This window comes from Syzygium oleosum, unplaced genomic scaffold, assembly GCF_021117445.2.
Source record: "Syzygium oleosum isolate NSW1041296 unplaced genomic scaffold, Sole_v2.1 Sole_v2.09, whole genome shotgun sequence".
NCBI lineage: Eukaryota > Viridiplantae > Streptophyta > Magnoliopsida > Myrtales > Myrtaceae > Syzygium > Syzygium oleosum.
The window spans coordinates 8,628,456-8,643,583 of NW_026607493.1; the positions used below are offsets into that span (position 1 = coordinate 8,628,456).

The window sequence follows — 15,128 nt, forward strand, 5'->3', positions numbered from 1 at the left end:
ATGCCGCCGGGATTAGTAAGTCATGAGCTACGGTGGAAAGACTATGAAAACACGAAGCTCTACACTTCCACCACTTCAGGTGTTGACGTTGTTTTCGCTGACTCTTTCAATGTATATGGAATAGTTTGTCGTCATGTACATCTACAACTTATTGGTAGATGAAGATGAGGATCTAGAAGAAGGGTGTGGGGTATTCTTCTTTACGAAGCAAAAACTATCAAGATTTAAATGGGCACTGTTTGATAAGGGCGCCATCTTCGTCCATGGGTGGAATTCGTCTTCTCAAATCAACTAGGGTTTGCAAATACATATTCTGGAGCCAATTGACACCATCGTCAATATTTGCTCCACTTGGATCTCCAAACCCAGCCCCAAATTTTTGTAATGTGGAACGTGAGAATTTCAAGCCTCTTCGACTTGACCTCGGATTCAAGATAATAGACACCAAAAAAAAGGTGAAATGTCCTTGTAATATTTGAGGAATTTCGCCTCGCTGGCCGGTGTTTCTTCATTGAAGAGGAATCACCCTCCTTGTTTGCTAATTCAACCGACATGCTTTATTGTAATGGAATGATGCAGTTACTTTGACGGATAATCACTAAACGGCAAAGCATCCATTGTGTCGTTGAAGATTGGCATAAAGTGCCTAAATACTTCGACAACCCTACAATTTTGTTATGTTAATGGTGGGAGATTGGCACTTTCGCTAGGAGCGGTGGAGTACAGAGTCGACATACCCATCTCGACACACCCTTTTAGGGAATTCCACCTCGTTCTTACATCCAAAAAGAAATTCTCAACTTTCCTATCTTGTGTCATGTAGAGAGCCAGGTTATAGATAGGGGTGATCGATTCCCGGTCCGATCCGGTTCCAAGGTCGAACGGGAACCAAATCGAGAGGATCGATTCCCAATTTACTAATTTTTTTTGTGTTGAATAAAGTGATATGCATGTAATGATCCTCGAATTGAAAAGACGAATAAAAAAACGTGCTTCAATTAGGGTTTAGTTCACATTTTACTAATTTTTTTGAAAAAATAAAAAAAATATATATGTAATTGGTCCGGTCCCCTTTGGAATCGGGAACCGGACCGCTCGGGCACCGGTTCCACTTTTAGAAACTGGGAACTGGATCAAACTGGCCGGTTCGGTCCCGTCCAGGCGGTTCCCGATTTTGGGCAGTCCGTTTTGCACACCCTTATTTACGGAAATCTATCTGATAGGTGGAGTGAGACCGCATGAATATAAAAAGCATATAAACAATACTTAAGTGAGACTGGACCGACCGATCGAATCGATTATATATATTTTTTAATTTCTTAAAGATCATAACCTAAAGTTTAGGAATTTCCCTTCCCACTCGCCTCTTGGAGTCATCCCCTCTCGCGCCTCGCTTATTCCAGATGATGAAGCAAATCTTTGTTTCTTTCATATTGCTGCACCAATTCATCCAACTTGCTCCTTTTGTCTCTTGCTCCTTTTTTTATTTTTCTTTCTTTTCTTGTAAAGGTTCACCGTTTCCACCTCCCTCGCTTACTCGCACCTTCCTTAAATTTGTGAGTCCGTCGTTTATAGAAAAGAATCCACCGAATCCTCCTCCTTTTGAGCATGCCCCCTACTGCCCATCATCTCTTAGTCTTCTTCTCAAATCTTGGACAGAATTCCAGTTTCGAATTGCAACATCAATCGGCAATTCAATTAATCCAAAACTTTTAGCCAAGATATGTGAATCCACTGGTTTCATAGGATTGCTCGAGAACCGGATTAGACCGGTCCAAGGACCAAGTGGGTCGGTTTCCGATTCCAAAAACTAGGAACCGGTCCTCCTAATCCGGTTCCAGATTCCTAGGCGGGATCGGACCGTACGGGGAACCGATCACCTCTAAGCCAAATTATGAGTGGCACGTGGAACTTTTTTTTTACTAGGCACATGGAATTTGATTAATGGGGGTTGATGCACATTCGTGAAAGGGATTTCATTGGCTCTGATACCAAGTTGAGGATAAAGCGGAAAAGTGAATTTGTGTATACCAAGTGAAAAGCCAAAGGGTTGTTTGGCCGCTGATTTGCCTGAGTAAAAGATTTGGGATTGAGATCCTGTTGTGAGCAGACATCTTTAATTTATCCTCTTTGAGAAGAAAACACGTCAATATTCGTCTCATCCGCACTTATATGTTTGTTCTTTTAGCGTCAATTGTTATTCTGTTAAAAGAAATATCACAACAACATACTGACCAAGAGCAACTTTAACAAGTAAAAAAAATGACTCCTCTCTTGTTTTAGCTTCGCTCAAGTTGATTACTTATCACCAGCTTCTGCTCCACGAGAATCACAGCCCTTATCATTAATTTGGCTAATCATAGAGGCATCAATAGCTCTTGGGCATGGAGTTGAACTTGACGCTTCTGATGCCAGGAGTTCCATCCTTCTCCTGTCCACCACTTTCTTGAGATCTTCCAGCGACTTCTTCACTACCATTAACTCGTTGAAGCTAAGGTTTTCGATTTTCAGGAGCTTAATGTGCTTAAGCTCTTCAGCTCGTCTCTTTTCAATTTTCAGTCTCTCGAGCAGATTAGCATGTTGTTTGTTGAGTTCTTCCAGCGTTTGGTCTCCATTAGTTTGAACCTGTTGAGAAGCATTAGTACAAGCCATCTTTGGATTCTCAAACCAATCTACCGCTGCATGCACAGAAGGGTGACCAAAGAAAAAAGGCTCGCCGCCGGGAGACCAAACTAATGGAAACTCAAATGTAAATTCAAATGATATGTAAGAACAATGAAAAGATGTGACCCTTTATAAGATCTCATGGGCCAAAACAATGCTCAAAATAATGCACCAACCCCTCTTGGATTGGTAACTCTCGCTTGGCTTTCGATTTATTGACATGCATCTTCAAGAAGTTTAATTACAAATATGTCGTTTTCCTTCCAATTAGCGAAAGTATAATCATCTCTATGTGTCAATACGTTGGCATGCCTATAAATGTCAACTACTAGTTAATAATGTTGATAAGAATCCAGAAGGGCTTTGTTAGCATATAGTCTTTGGGCTACGGTTGTTGTGAGCCACAAATTCTTGAATGAGTGGACCCCACAATAATTTTCAATTATTATTTATTTATTTTTTTAGCTCAAAACAGGCTATTATTCCCTCAATTAATTAAGGACAGTCATTGGACCAAAAAAGAAATTAACGATTTCTCAATCCAGAATGGACTTCATCAACTTGTTCACTCTCACAAAATGATAATAATCTTGCTCATAGGTGCAATTAGATTTTCTTGGGCTCAATTGCAAAAAAAAAAAAAAAAAAACTTAAGCACGGGAAGAATGCAATGTTTTAAAAAACAAAACAAAAATTATTGGCAAAAAAGTTCTATCATTTACTTCAATTGTATGTTCTTTATCAATAAAATTGCAAAAATTACAAATTAATTGATAAGGTGAAGTATTAGTCTTAAAGGTAAGTAGAAAAGTTATATAAATTTGAACGGATTAATATGCTAGAATACTGGGAAAATTGTCCAAAAAGTCATAAATTTATTACACTTTTGCCAATTGAGTCCTAAATCTTTCAATTTTGTCAATTGAGTCAATTTGGCCAATTTGGCCAATTTGGCCAATTTGGCTAGAAATCACTAACGTTAATAATTTTTAATAATATTTTTTGAATATTTTATATATTTTCCTACTTTGCTTTTTTTTTTTTCCCTTTTCTCTTTTTTTTTCTTTTTCTTTTTTCCTTCGTCCCCTCCTCGGTCACCAGTGGGCCTTGTTGCCACCGATCTCAGGCGAGGGCGACCCTCGCCCGAGGTTGTTGAGGGCGAGAGCAACCCCAGGTAAGGGCAGCCCTCCTCGATGGCCGGTAGAGGGAAAACGGGAAAAAGAAGAAAGAAAAATAAAAGAAAAAAAGAGAAAAGGGAAAAAAAGAAAAGAAGGAAAAGAGAAGAAAAGAAAAAAATAAGGAAAAAATAATTCCAAAAAAATATCAAAATATTATTAAAAATTATCCACACCAGCGCTGACCGTGCCATGTAGGACGACCGACATCCACGTTAGCGATTTCCAGTCAAAATTGGTCGGATGGATTCAATTGGCAAAACGTGAAAATGTTTGAGATTCAATTGGCAAAATTGAAACGTTTAGTATTGAATTTGCAAAAGTGAAATATGTTTAGGACTTTTTAGACAATTTTTCTCTAGAATATGCAACCTTTATAAAGTAGAACGTATTAATATGCTAAAAAAAACCCAACCATCAATCTATTATTCAAGATACGAACCTTTCATCCTTATTAGGCGATGTCCAACCTTTCACTTTTCTCCAATTTCGTCCCGTCGGAAGGTGCAGTTTTTGGCAAAGAACCAGGCACCAACCCTATGATCCCCGGTTGAGAAAACAAGAACCGGGAACGATGAACCGGTTCTTAGTTGGCCTTTTATAATGATAAAAGTTTATTATAAAATGTAAAAACTCTATCTCTTGTATACAAACTATTCTTGGTTGGTCCAAGTTTTACTCTTCATCCGGAAGCAACCTCAGCTATGCCGTGAACTCAGATTAATTTGTAAGTGGACTTTCTTGCTGAGATATAGTGCATTATAAGGTTTTTTTGAGACTGATTACTTTTAGGAGTAATAGTTCTAGGGTGGGTCAGTTTGTTGCCAAGAACTAGGCACTGACACTACGATCCCCGGCTCAGAAACGGGAACCGGAAACAACCGACTATTTCATGGTTGGCTTTTAGCATGGGTAAAAGTCTAAAAGATAACTATAAAATGCCAAAAAATCAGTTATTCTGGACACAAATTATTCTTGCTCAAGTGATCAGGATGGATATTTGTCCCGTTTAAAATCTTTTTCAGTGCAAAATGTATGTATTTCCTCTCAAATAAAGGTCAAAGCCGGTTCTACCAAAAAACCGGTCGAGCATGGAATTAGGAATTGAACCGATCCTCAACTGGATCCTCAGCTGGTTCTTGGTTCTTGAAATCGGAAACCAATATGTTTCTTCTCGGATTCATCTTGGAAGCGAACTGCCCGGGCTAGTCCCTAGTAAAACCGGACCCAGTACTCATCCTAGGTGTTTTCTCAATTCTAGGATACATGTGTGCCTTGTTTTGAGTTTGATTCTAAGCTGCCGAACGGTTCACAGTGGCACGTTTATCGACCATTTCTACTTTGTTTACTGTTTTTGCTTTAAAGAACGTGTGGTAGTTGCTCGGTCAGATGATGGGCATGTGAAGTTAGTGAAGCCTCGTGTGACGAAAGCTAAAACACCCGACACTTGCTTATTTTAAATCCCCATTAAAATATAACCTCTCGGAACCATTCAAACCTCAACCTTGGAGCGTCCAACGAGAGCAAGAAAGAACCAGGTTGACCAAAATTTTCTCTTCCTCTTCCGAGTCATTGGATCAGAGCAGAGGTTGACGGGTTTGAGATTTCTTCTTGACTCAGAAATAAGGACGTATTGAGCGAGTCAAAGGGCGTAGATGATACAGACTAGGGGGAGACTAAGAGAAACGGTAGATAGCGTGAACGAAACCTGCCCTGAACCCGCATTGACGAGGCTCCGGATGAGGCATCATCCTCCGGGTCTGTGACTCTCTGTATCGTGGCGTTTCTTCTTCTTGTCTTGAGTGTTTGCCTGCCCAGTTCGCTCCTCTTTCAACCCCTTTTCGGGGCTTTTGTTACGATTGGCAAGAGACTGAACTAGGTTCCATTTGAGTTCTGTTCTGGAAAAATATCGAAAACATAGCATCACTTTTCACCAAAAGACTACTTTCATACCTCCGTTTTTTGGAATACGAGATTGCTACCTCCGCACGAAAATTTACTCCGAAAAGACCAAATTGCCGCCGTCGGCATGTTCCCAAACACAAACTGTCCTTGTGGGATTGGTGCGGTTGGGTTGGCATGTAGGACGGTAGGAGGTTTTCTAACCGAAGAATTATAGATCGTATGTTAAAATCCCAACAAGTGCGTTCGGGTTCTTGCGATTTGCAATTACCAAAGGTTTGGACTTGTCCACTTCTTTTTATGGAACTTGCAAAGTGCTTCATAGGCCTCCAAATAGCCAAATCTATGCGTTGGGATAAAATTATCCAAAAAATTTTAAATCTATCATACGACACGGTCAATTCAGTATCTTTTCATTGTGCCAATTTAGTCTCAAACATTTTGACGAATTGCCAATTTAGTCATAAATCTTTCAATTATGTCAATTTAGTCCTAAACCTTTTGATGATTTGTAAATTTAGTTATAAACATTTTAATGATTTGTCAATATAGTCTCCAGTCAATTATCCAAATAATAGGTTTAGGACTAAATTGGCAAATTTTCAAAAGGTGTAAGACTAAATTGAAACAATTGAAAGGTTTAAGACTAAATTGGAAAAATCGTCAAAAGGTTTAGGACTAATTTTGCATAATTGAAAATTCTAATACTGAACTAGCCGACGTACAATATATTTAGGACTTTTTGGACAATTATCTCTATGCGTAGGTGCCGCTTGATTAAATAAACAACGGTAAAATCGTAAATTGCAAAAACAATATCATATTTAAAAAAAAGTTGAATTGTATTTATAATTGTAAGTTCAACGTAAGCAAACTAAGGTTCGTTTGTTTCGTGAAAAATAAATAATTTGAAGAACATTTTCGTTAAATAATCGATTGTATCGCTAACAAAACTAAATTAACGAAAATAATATTCATTGTCCACGGAAATGTTTAAACATGAATTGTTGTCAATAATAATAAAAATTCATTGATTAATTATTTAAAGCTATACAAGTGATCAAGTTTAGGAAATGTTTTCCAACGACGCAACGCCTAAGATAGAGATGCACGGCAGAATTTAATCGATGACGCGATCTGAAAACTACAACTAAGAAACAAGTCAAAATTTAATCGATCATGCGAGTCTGGAAGACAAAAGTATAGTGCGAGAAAGTAAAGATTACATAAAGATAGTAAATTTGTTTGATTTATGTGGGTGTGAGGCTCTTCAATAGGTGAGCAATGGTATTTATAGTGGTTATACCATTATTGTCTCTAAGCAGTTCCCTCACAGTTGTAGCCATGTTCTTTTACTGCCGAATGTTTTGTGCCCATATTCTCATGATGCCATGATCTTAACTTTAGACGATTGTTCCTTTAAAAATGCGTGCCAGTTGTTCCACAACCTCACTTGTTTTGTTCTCTAGTGACTTCAAACTTGTAGCCGCATATTGATGCCCCTTATGCGTTCAGTTTTCTTCTAATGCCTTGATAGCTTATCAATACCCTTGTCGATCATCGTTAACCATGTGTTGTCATGTGTCAACAACTGGTCGATACACCGATGTGCGTCAATATCGAATCCAATCCTCGTGGTTATTGACAATGGGTCACGTGCTTGACAATATTCAACACTTTAGTCATGTGTCTACCCATATTGACGACCTGGTCACTTTTTGCTGCAAACGTATGCCCTTTTTAAAAGAATTAAAATTTCTTTTAAAAATAAATACTTGGGCCGTAAGGGTTTATGCTCTATGAATAGTACTAGGCCGCGCATTGTTCCTTTAAACCTTCATACTTCGTGCGCAATCAACTATCTCACAGCATTTTGACATGTCGTTTCAATCGGCACGATTCAAGGATTGCCATCATTACTAATCATCTCTGTATGGAACGCTGCATTCCGACTTGTTGTCTGTTTTGGGAAAGCATTTGTTCGGCCAACATTGGATTTTTATCTTCCTCGTCTTCAATCTTGACCCCAGGCATAAAAGCGTTGGTCTTCCAAGTTTTGCCCGGCTTCAGCCCTACTGCATTCCATGGCTCCAGAACCTCCCGAGTATTTTTCTGAAAACAACATTCACAGGTTCGATAGCTTACGAGAAGATGACCATCACAAGAATTGCTATCTCGACCTTCAAAACAAAGTTGATGGATATCTTGGCGAGACTATCCTTGGTCCTTGTCTTAAACAACATTTTCGGATTCCTGCATCCCTTAAACCTTGTATCCTTCGATTAAGGGGGGAGAAGCTTCCTTTCCAAAAACCCTCCAGCGTAGATATTTGGACCACTGAATCTCAATGATTCAGGGGTTTTCCCTCTTTTGATGTGGATCTCATGAATGGTACCTGAGGATCAAACGCATTCTATTTGGAAAAAGGTTGGCATTGCAACTGCTCTTTAGTTTAACTGCTTCGATTGGGATTTAAATCTATGTCTTCTGGGTACCGCCATCAGCTTTTGGTCTCCATCGACCAACCATTTCTTTTTCTCTTGCGGACCCATGTCGATCACTCTTCTGGACGCCTATGCCATGGCTGGTTTTCTTCCTTCCGGTAGACTTTCAAGGGATATTAGTTCTCCTAAACATCTCGAGTTTGTCGATGACATCGCTCTATCCTGTGGGAATTTTTTACACAAATTTCGTCTGAACTACAGCCCAATTTCCGACGCTAAACATGTTGCCTTCTTACAATTTTGGCTTTCCAAATATGTCTTCTTTCATCCTGCTCTTGAAGTATCTAGGTATCTTCTTGGTATTGCGTCTAGTCTGTCAGACGGTACGTCAATCGCGTTGGGCCTACTCATTCTTGCTGCCTTTTACAGAGGTCTTACCCATGCCTCTTTGGCTGTGCAACCAAAAGGATCTGGCACCTTTTTTTGGGTTCATTCTGGCTTCTTCAAACTTGGATTGCTTTATATCTCCCGTTGCCTGTTTCGAGAGATGTTTCCCCATTTAAGCATTTTCTTCGGATGTTCCTTGAATTCAATTCGGACGAGTTTAAATTCTCTCCTTATACTTCTCCCAGTTACACTCGTCTCTATACATAGAAAATCTTGGCTGAATGGAGTTTGAATTCTGACCAGACCTGTCATTTTCATTTCCAAACTGAGACCGACGGTGATCAGCGGCGTCGATCCAGACGATCAGAGACGACGGACCGACGGTGAAGACTTCGAGAACCAAAAGAAATCTGGGCCCTCCTTTATATGGGTCAAAGTGACGCAAAATAGTCTCGAACAATGGGCAAAAGGGGCTTCGATGGATCTGGCAGGCTTCTTGGACTGATGTGGCTCGGCCGAATTCCATCAAAGTCCATTGAAATGGTCTTTTGCAAGATGGCTTAATGGATATCTCCACCCACCTGGGTCTGTGCTAATTGGACCGGACCTTTTCAATTAGAGCTGAATTGGAGTCCTTTCAATTATTTTCTTCCTCCTCCTCCTCCTGCTGAAATCTGAATGCACGTCTATTTTGTTTGCAAAATTTAGGTGTCTGCAGTAAGAAGATTTGCCCCGGCGCTACCTTCACGGCGCACCGTAGGTACAGCCCGGCATCGGGGGCATGGAATCCGTGCACCTCGGGACACCGCCCCAAATTGGGCAAATTTCCTTTGAAAAAGTTGCCTTGTGTTGCATTATTAGGTGGAGGCTGATATTAACGCTGCCTTGCCTTGCTTGTTTGTAGTAGAACATAATAATAGTATTATTATTTATGCGCGATAAAAATAAATTAAAAAACGAAGAAAAAAAACTTTTACAACAATCTCTTCTACTTACAATTCTTGTTTTTGTAGGAGTAACAAACTTTAAAGTGCTCTAGGTAAGCAATCTAGGACTATTATTTTCTATATATATTTCATCTTCACATCTTCCTACATCGACTATTTTGTAAAGTTCGGAGCTTCCTCTAAAACCAGCTCACGAGTTCATTTTTATGAAAAAAAAATTCCTATAAGATCGTTGTTTTATTATTATTATTATTATTATTATTAAAGATGTCAAATATTTTTCATATGCTTTCAATTGGTCATCGGTTGCTGGACTAGCCAGAGAGGAAGTGCAGAAGAAAAAAAAATTCAAAAATTCAAACAAAAATATTTAAAAATTGCTACGTCAGCATTGGCCGAACGGCCAACACCGGCTAGCAGCCAAGTTAGTCCATCTGGCTAGCCAACCGGCGGCCATGTCAGTGCCGACCGGTTAAAATTGGCCGGATGGACTGAATTTGCAAAAAGTGAAAAGATTTAGAACTGAATTGGCAAAATTGAAACGTTTAAGACTGAATTGATAAAAGTGTAATAAGTTTATGACTTCTTTGACAATTTCCCAAATGAAACAACATACATAAAAATGATTGTCCCCCGTTTTTTACCAAGCTCACTCTCCCTCCCTCCTTTTTTTTCCTCAAATTATTAGTTTTATTTGTTGACGTGGCATGTAAGTTAACACGACCTGGCATATTTTTGCCATGCAAGCATTGTGACGTCAGCAGACTGATAAGAGTGCTTCCGAACATGCAAATCACAGGACTTGATTGAGAGCAAGAAAATGTTCAAGAACCCAATTTCATATTTTAGCAGGAGTCAGTTATTTGGATAAATGTAGTTAGTCATTTGCTCTCCATCATCCATCTTGGGGTTCTTGTGTTTCTTTCCATGTAATATGTTCACAGCGTTAGCCACTAAGATTAATTGCAATCGATGTTACTGTCGAGTGACATGATGCAAGCTTGTTTCCATCCTGAGATGCGATCATCTCATGGAAAATCAATCAATGATTTACAAAATATTTTCTTGAAAATGATTACTTTTGTCGCTTAAATTTTCTTTTTCCTTTATCAACAACATTTTATATCTAAATTTTTAATTTATGGTAAAGCATTTTATAATCATTCATTTTTATAAACAATAACCGTGATTAATGCACTTGTTTATCCAATCCACCTATCTCCACTAAGAAAAGAACCTTGTAGATTTTGACAGTTGCATTAAGAAACGCTTCAAGCGAAAGGACTAGATGATTTTGCCACGGGACATCAAAGAAAAACGATTAGGGACTAGAAGTTGAAGAATTAAACATTCCTTTTCCGTCCTCTGGAAAAACCAAGAGCTCTTTTAGCTAAAGGTCAACCTTTGTACAACGAGCAGCGCTCATCTTCAAAGCTGCAGGGACACAAATAATACACTTGACTTTTGGTAAAAATACATGAAACTGGAAAATGTCGAGACTCGGACCGGGTGGTTTACCACCAAGAAAGAGCGACTTTCTATCGATTCGGTCGACCTTCATCTCGAAAAACAAACTGCTAATCCTCTCAACGGACATGGAATCTTGCATCCTTGAGCAGTAGAGACATGTTGCCCGCTGATCGAAAATCCTTGGCATTCTTGTTTCCAAAATCTTCGAACTTCACTGCATGACATCTTCCAGCTGTAGTTTCCAACACTTAGGATCCAATTCAGCCTGACATTACCACCGTAGAAAAGGAACATGCTGATGTTTAGATTAGTTTCTAGAACAACCGATTCGAGGTAACAAAAAGTAGTGAAAGAAGCAAATACCAACCTGAAGCACCTTATTTCTCCAGTGAAACAAACAGCCCCTCGCTTCCAAGTGTTCGAAAAGAGGCTGCGGTAGCACCAGTTTAAAGGAGGCTTGGAGTTTCACTTTGGTTAAGCCTCCACATGCTAGTAATGCAGCTGCCAGTCCACTGGGGGTCAAGCCCTTCAAATGCAAGATGGTCATGCTCTGAAGGCAGCTAATGCTGGCAAGGGACAGTAGCCCCACATCTGTGACAGATGTGTAGGACAAATTTATCTGCATGAGAAATGAGAATGTTAAGACTTAATAACGAGTTGGTCATCTGAGAAGCAAAAACGAAGATGGATGAAAATGGAGCATACTTGTCTGAGGTTCTGAGAGAAATGAGCCAGCGGAATCATGCCACCATCATCGATGTTGCAGCACTTCTTTATGTCAAGCTTGCTCAGTTGCCTGCAGCAGACGGCAATTGCCACTAGACCTAAAGATGTGATGAGTGGACACCCTCGGATTTCTAAGGTGTTCAGCCTCTCGCATTTTGATAGTGCGATCAAGGAGGTGTCCATAATGTCATTGCAATATGATACGTTGATCGTCTCGAGGCTAGGGCAGCCACGAGCAACTTCATGAATCCCCAACCCTGTTATTCCAGCTGACCTGAACAAAAGTAGATATATTTGGTCAATCATATAAGCCTGCATATCAGTATGACTTGAGAAAGCGAAGCCAACCCTGTCCCCTTGGCAGTAAAGTGATTTTTTTTTTTCATTCTAGTGATTCCAAGTTCTTCTTACTATAGTTATGCACGGTCTCTTGTGTACATATCGCCTTGTGTCACAGACTGGAGGTCGGCCCGTGACACTAGCCTATTTGCATCACACAATGAATTACTTTCATGTTCATATGAAGCCGATACAAGAGAGCGTATATTACTTATTCACGCATGTTCTCTGCACAAACCAATTCCAAAAAGTAAAGAAACATTACAGGAGATGTTGCTAACCTGTACAAGTCAAGCTCCACAAGTTTTGAGCATGATTTGCCAATATGAGAAAGCCCTTCATCAGTTATGTTCAGGCAAATTCCAAGTTTCAAAATAGAGAGTTTCGAACACCTGGCAATGTACTTTAGACCTGCAAAAAGAAAGACAAATGAGTACAATAACTCGAGTTGCTCAAATCTGGAGCACAACTTACAATGTGTAAGAGTTAAGCAAACCTTCATCGTCGACTTCATTATCTGTAAGGTCAAGCTCCTCAAGAGCATGGCATCGCTGTCCAATCAGAACAAATGCCTCCTTACGAACACGGGTGCAAGACTCCATCCTTAGCGACGTAAGAGCAGGGCAGGAGCTTGTAATGTGAGCGATTGAAACATCAGTTATCTTGCGACAGCACGTAATATCAAGCTTTCTGAGTTGTTTATGTTTGGTTACAAGAAAGGAGAGCCCATCATCTGTCACTCCAGAGCATTTACTTAAGCTCAGCTCTGTGAGTGACAAACAGCAGTTCCCAATGGCCTTCAGTCCAGAATTTGTCACCAGGCAACCATCTAACTTTAACGACTCCAACATGGAAAGCCTTCTCAAACTAGCAGCAAGAGCAAAAGTCACCTGAAGCAACGGAGAGAGTATTGAAGAGTAAGCAAAAGAACAATCCCCCAAAATGCAGAAGAAGGAAAAAACAGATGAGAAGAAACTTACCGGTGAGCCGTACGCTAAGGTAAGGTGCTGTATGCACCCCGCACCATTAGTAATGGAAGATGATCCAACATGAGTGATATTCTGACAACTTGACATGTCAAGTGCCTGAAGAAGGGCAAACAACACGTTAGGCCAAACTTATAGAAACAGAAACACAAAGAATAGCTCGTAATTGAGACTGTTCTGATGTAAACACGATGCCCCCCCTAACAAGTACAGGATTTTCGCAGAATTATATATAACTAAAGATCTCCAAACTCCAGCATTCATCAAAAACTATTTTATGCTCTCTGTTTTATGAGAGACTGAGAGATTAAACTGATTCCAGCTATGAAGACTAGTAGACAATAATGGTAACAACAATAAATTCCAATTCCCATATGTGGAGCGCAGTTTCAAATTAGCAGATGATAATTAGCATGGGCAACGGTGAGATTGCGGGTTACCAGAAACATATTATACATCCATCTTCAATCAGAAGCTACCTTTAGTGAGTTGCAGCCATCTTTGAGGACCACGGGGCACTCATCGTCGATGCCAAAGCACCCTTCAAGGACCAATTCTTCTAGATGTTGTAATTTCATAATGGAGGGGAGGCACTTATTCGAGATCTGCACAGCACAATACGGATCAACAAACAGGATTTACTCAATCGAACGTGAAAACATGGCTTCAGGTACCTAAACAGAGCTTTACCAGGTGGAGAAATTTAACAAGAAAAGATTCGCTCCCGTGTAGTTACTATATACAGTCCATCCCAGCAAGTTTGCCATTCAAGAAACATCTATCTAACCTCAAGAAGATATCAAGAAGAAGGTGCTCTTCTTTGAAAAGTGTGGAAAAATTACGCAATCAAATGAACAAAACCAACGAAAGAACAATTCATGAGTGAGTGCGCGGAGGATGGAAATGAAGGTTACCGGAAGATAAGACAAATCCAAGCTCCGAATCTCCTTGCATTTAACGGCGACCAGGCCGACCCCGAGATCACCGACCCCCAAGCACCACTTGAGGCTCAGCAACCTCAGCTTCCGACAGCCCACCGCGATGCACCCGACCCCCATGTCCGTCACGGATTTGCACCGCGCGAGCCACAGCTTCTCGAGGTTCTTGGCCTCCGCGATCGCCGCGGCGGCGGAGTCCCTCATCTCGGTGGCGTTCGACAGATCCAGCTCGACCAGGTTGCGGCAGCCGGCGGCGAGGCTCATCAGGCCGGCGCCGGAGAAGAACCTGGACTTGGAGAGGTCGAGGGAGCGGAGCCCGTCCCCGCAGGCGGCGGCAATGGCGGCGAGGGAGGCGTCCGGGACGCGGGGGCAGAGGGAGAGGTCGAGGGCGGAGACGTTGGTGTAGCGGGCGAGGGCGGCGGGGAGGTGGTCGGAGCGGAGGGGGCGGAGGAGCTTGCGGTGGCGGGACTCGAGGGAGCGGAAGGAGCGGCAGACGAGGGAGAAGGACTTCCTGTCGAGCGGGTCCCGGTCGAGGAAGTCGAGGACCAGGAAGACGATCTCCTCGGACAGGAGGTCGAAGAGGGCGGTGGTGGCGTTGTTGCCGCCGCCACCCGGGGACGACGGAAGCGGCGTGGGCCTCTGCCTCTTCATGGTCGCCTTCCTCAAGATTCACACCGGCAGAGACAGACAGAGATGGGAAGAAGAAGCAAAGAAGCAAGAAGGAAGAAGAAGGAGGAGGAGGAGCAAGAGGGATGGTGATGGAGGAAGATGGGATGGATGGATGGATGGTTTTGACAAGTAGAGAGACAGTCCAGCAGAGAAAAGCTCTGCAGGTGGGGAATTGGATTGTTGGGGGAGAGAGAGATGTTGAAGGTTTGAGAAGTTTGTTGCAGGAACAGAGGGGAAGTTTGGAAGAAGGAGGAAGAAGAGGAGGAGGAGGGGCTCTTTTATTTTATTTTTTTAATCTCTTTTGTGGGGGCGGAAATTACTTTATTAGGCTCGGGTTCCTCTTTTGGGAAGTTTTGGTTTTGGTCAGTTTTGGTTCTCCCCCCCCCCCCCCCGCACGGACGATTCTGCCCCTCCCCCTTCCCCCACACCACTTTTGCTTTCTTCCAGCCTGTCCCTCCCTCCCCCTCGTTAAGAAGAAACA

The 15,128-nt window shown here is 41.4% G+C and overlaps 2 protein-coding genes across 2 annotated transcripts; both read right to left on the reverse strand.

Annotated features, from left to right (window-relative positions):
- Window positions 1–2,298: 2,298 nt before the first annotated feature.
- LOC115692333 (uncharacterized) lies at window positions 2,299–2,652 on the reverse strand. Its single transcript, XM_030619156.1, has one exon. The coding sequence runs from the start codon at window positions 2,650–2,652 to the stop codon at window positions 2,299–2,301; it is 354 nt and encodes a 117-aa protein (XP_030475016.1).
- An 8,251-nt stretch (window positions 2,653–10,903) lies between these two features.
- Window positions 10,904–14,685, reverse strand: LOC115661429 (F-box/LRR-repeat protein 3). The gene is made up of 8 exons (XM_030583708.2): window positions 13,955–14,685; window positions 13,520–13,645; window positions 13,035–13,139; window positions 12,551–12,944; window positions 12,336–12,465; window positions 11,695–11,989; window positions 11,357–11,608; window positions 10,904–11,254 (listed from the first exon to the last, which is right to left on the reverse strand). The coding sequence occupies exons 1-8, from the start codon at window positions 14,627–14,629 to the stop codon at window positions 11,201–11,203; spliced, it is 2,031 nt and encodes a 676-aa protein (XP_030439568.2). The 5' UTR covers window positions 14,630–14,685; the 3' UTR covers window positions 10,904–11,200.
- Between the last annotated feature and the right edge of the window lie 443 nt (window positions 14,686–15,128).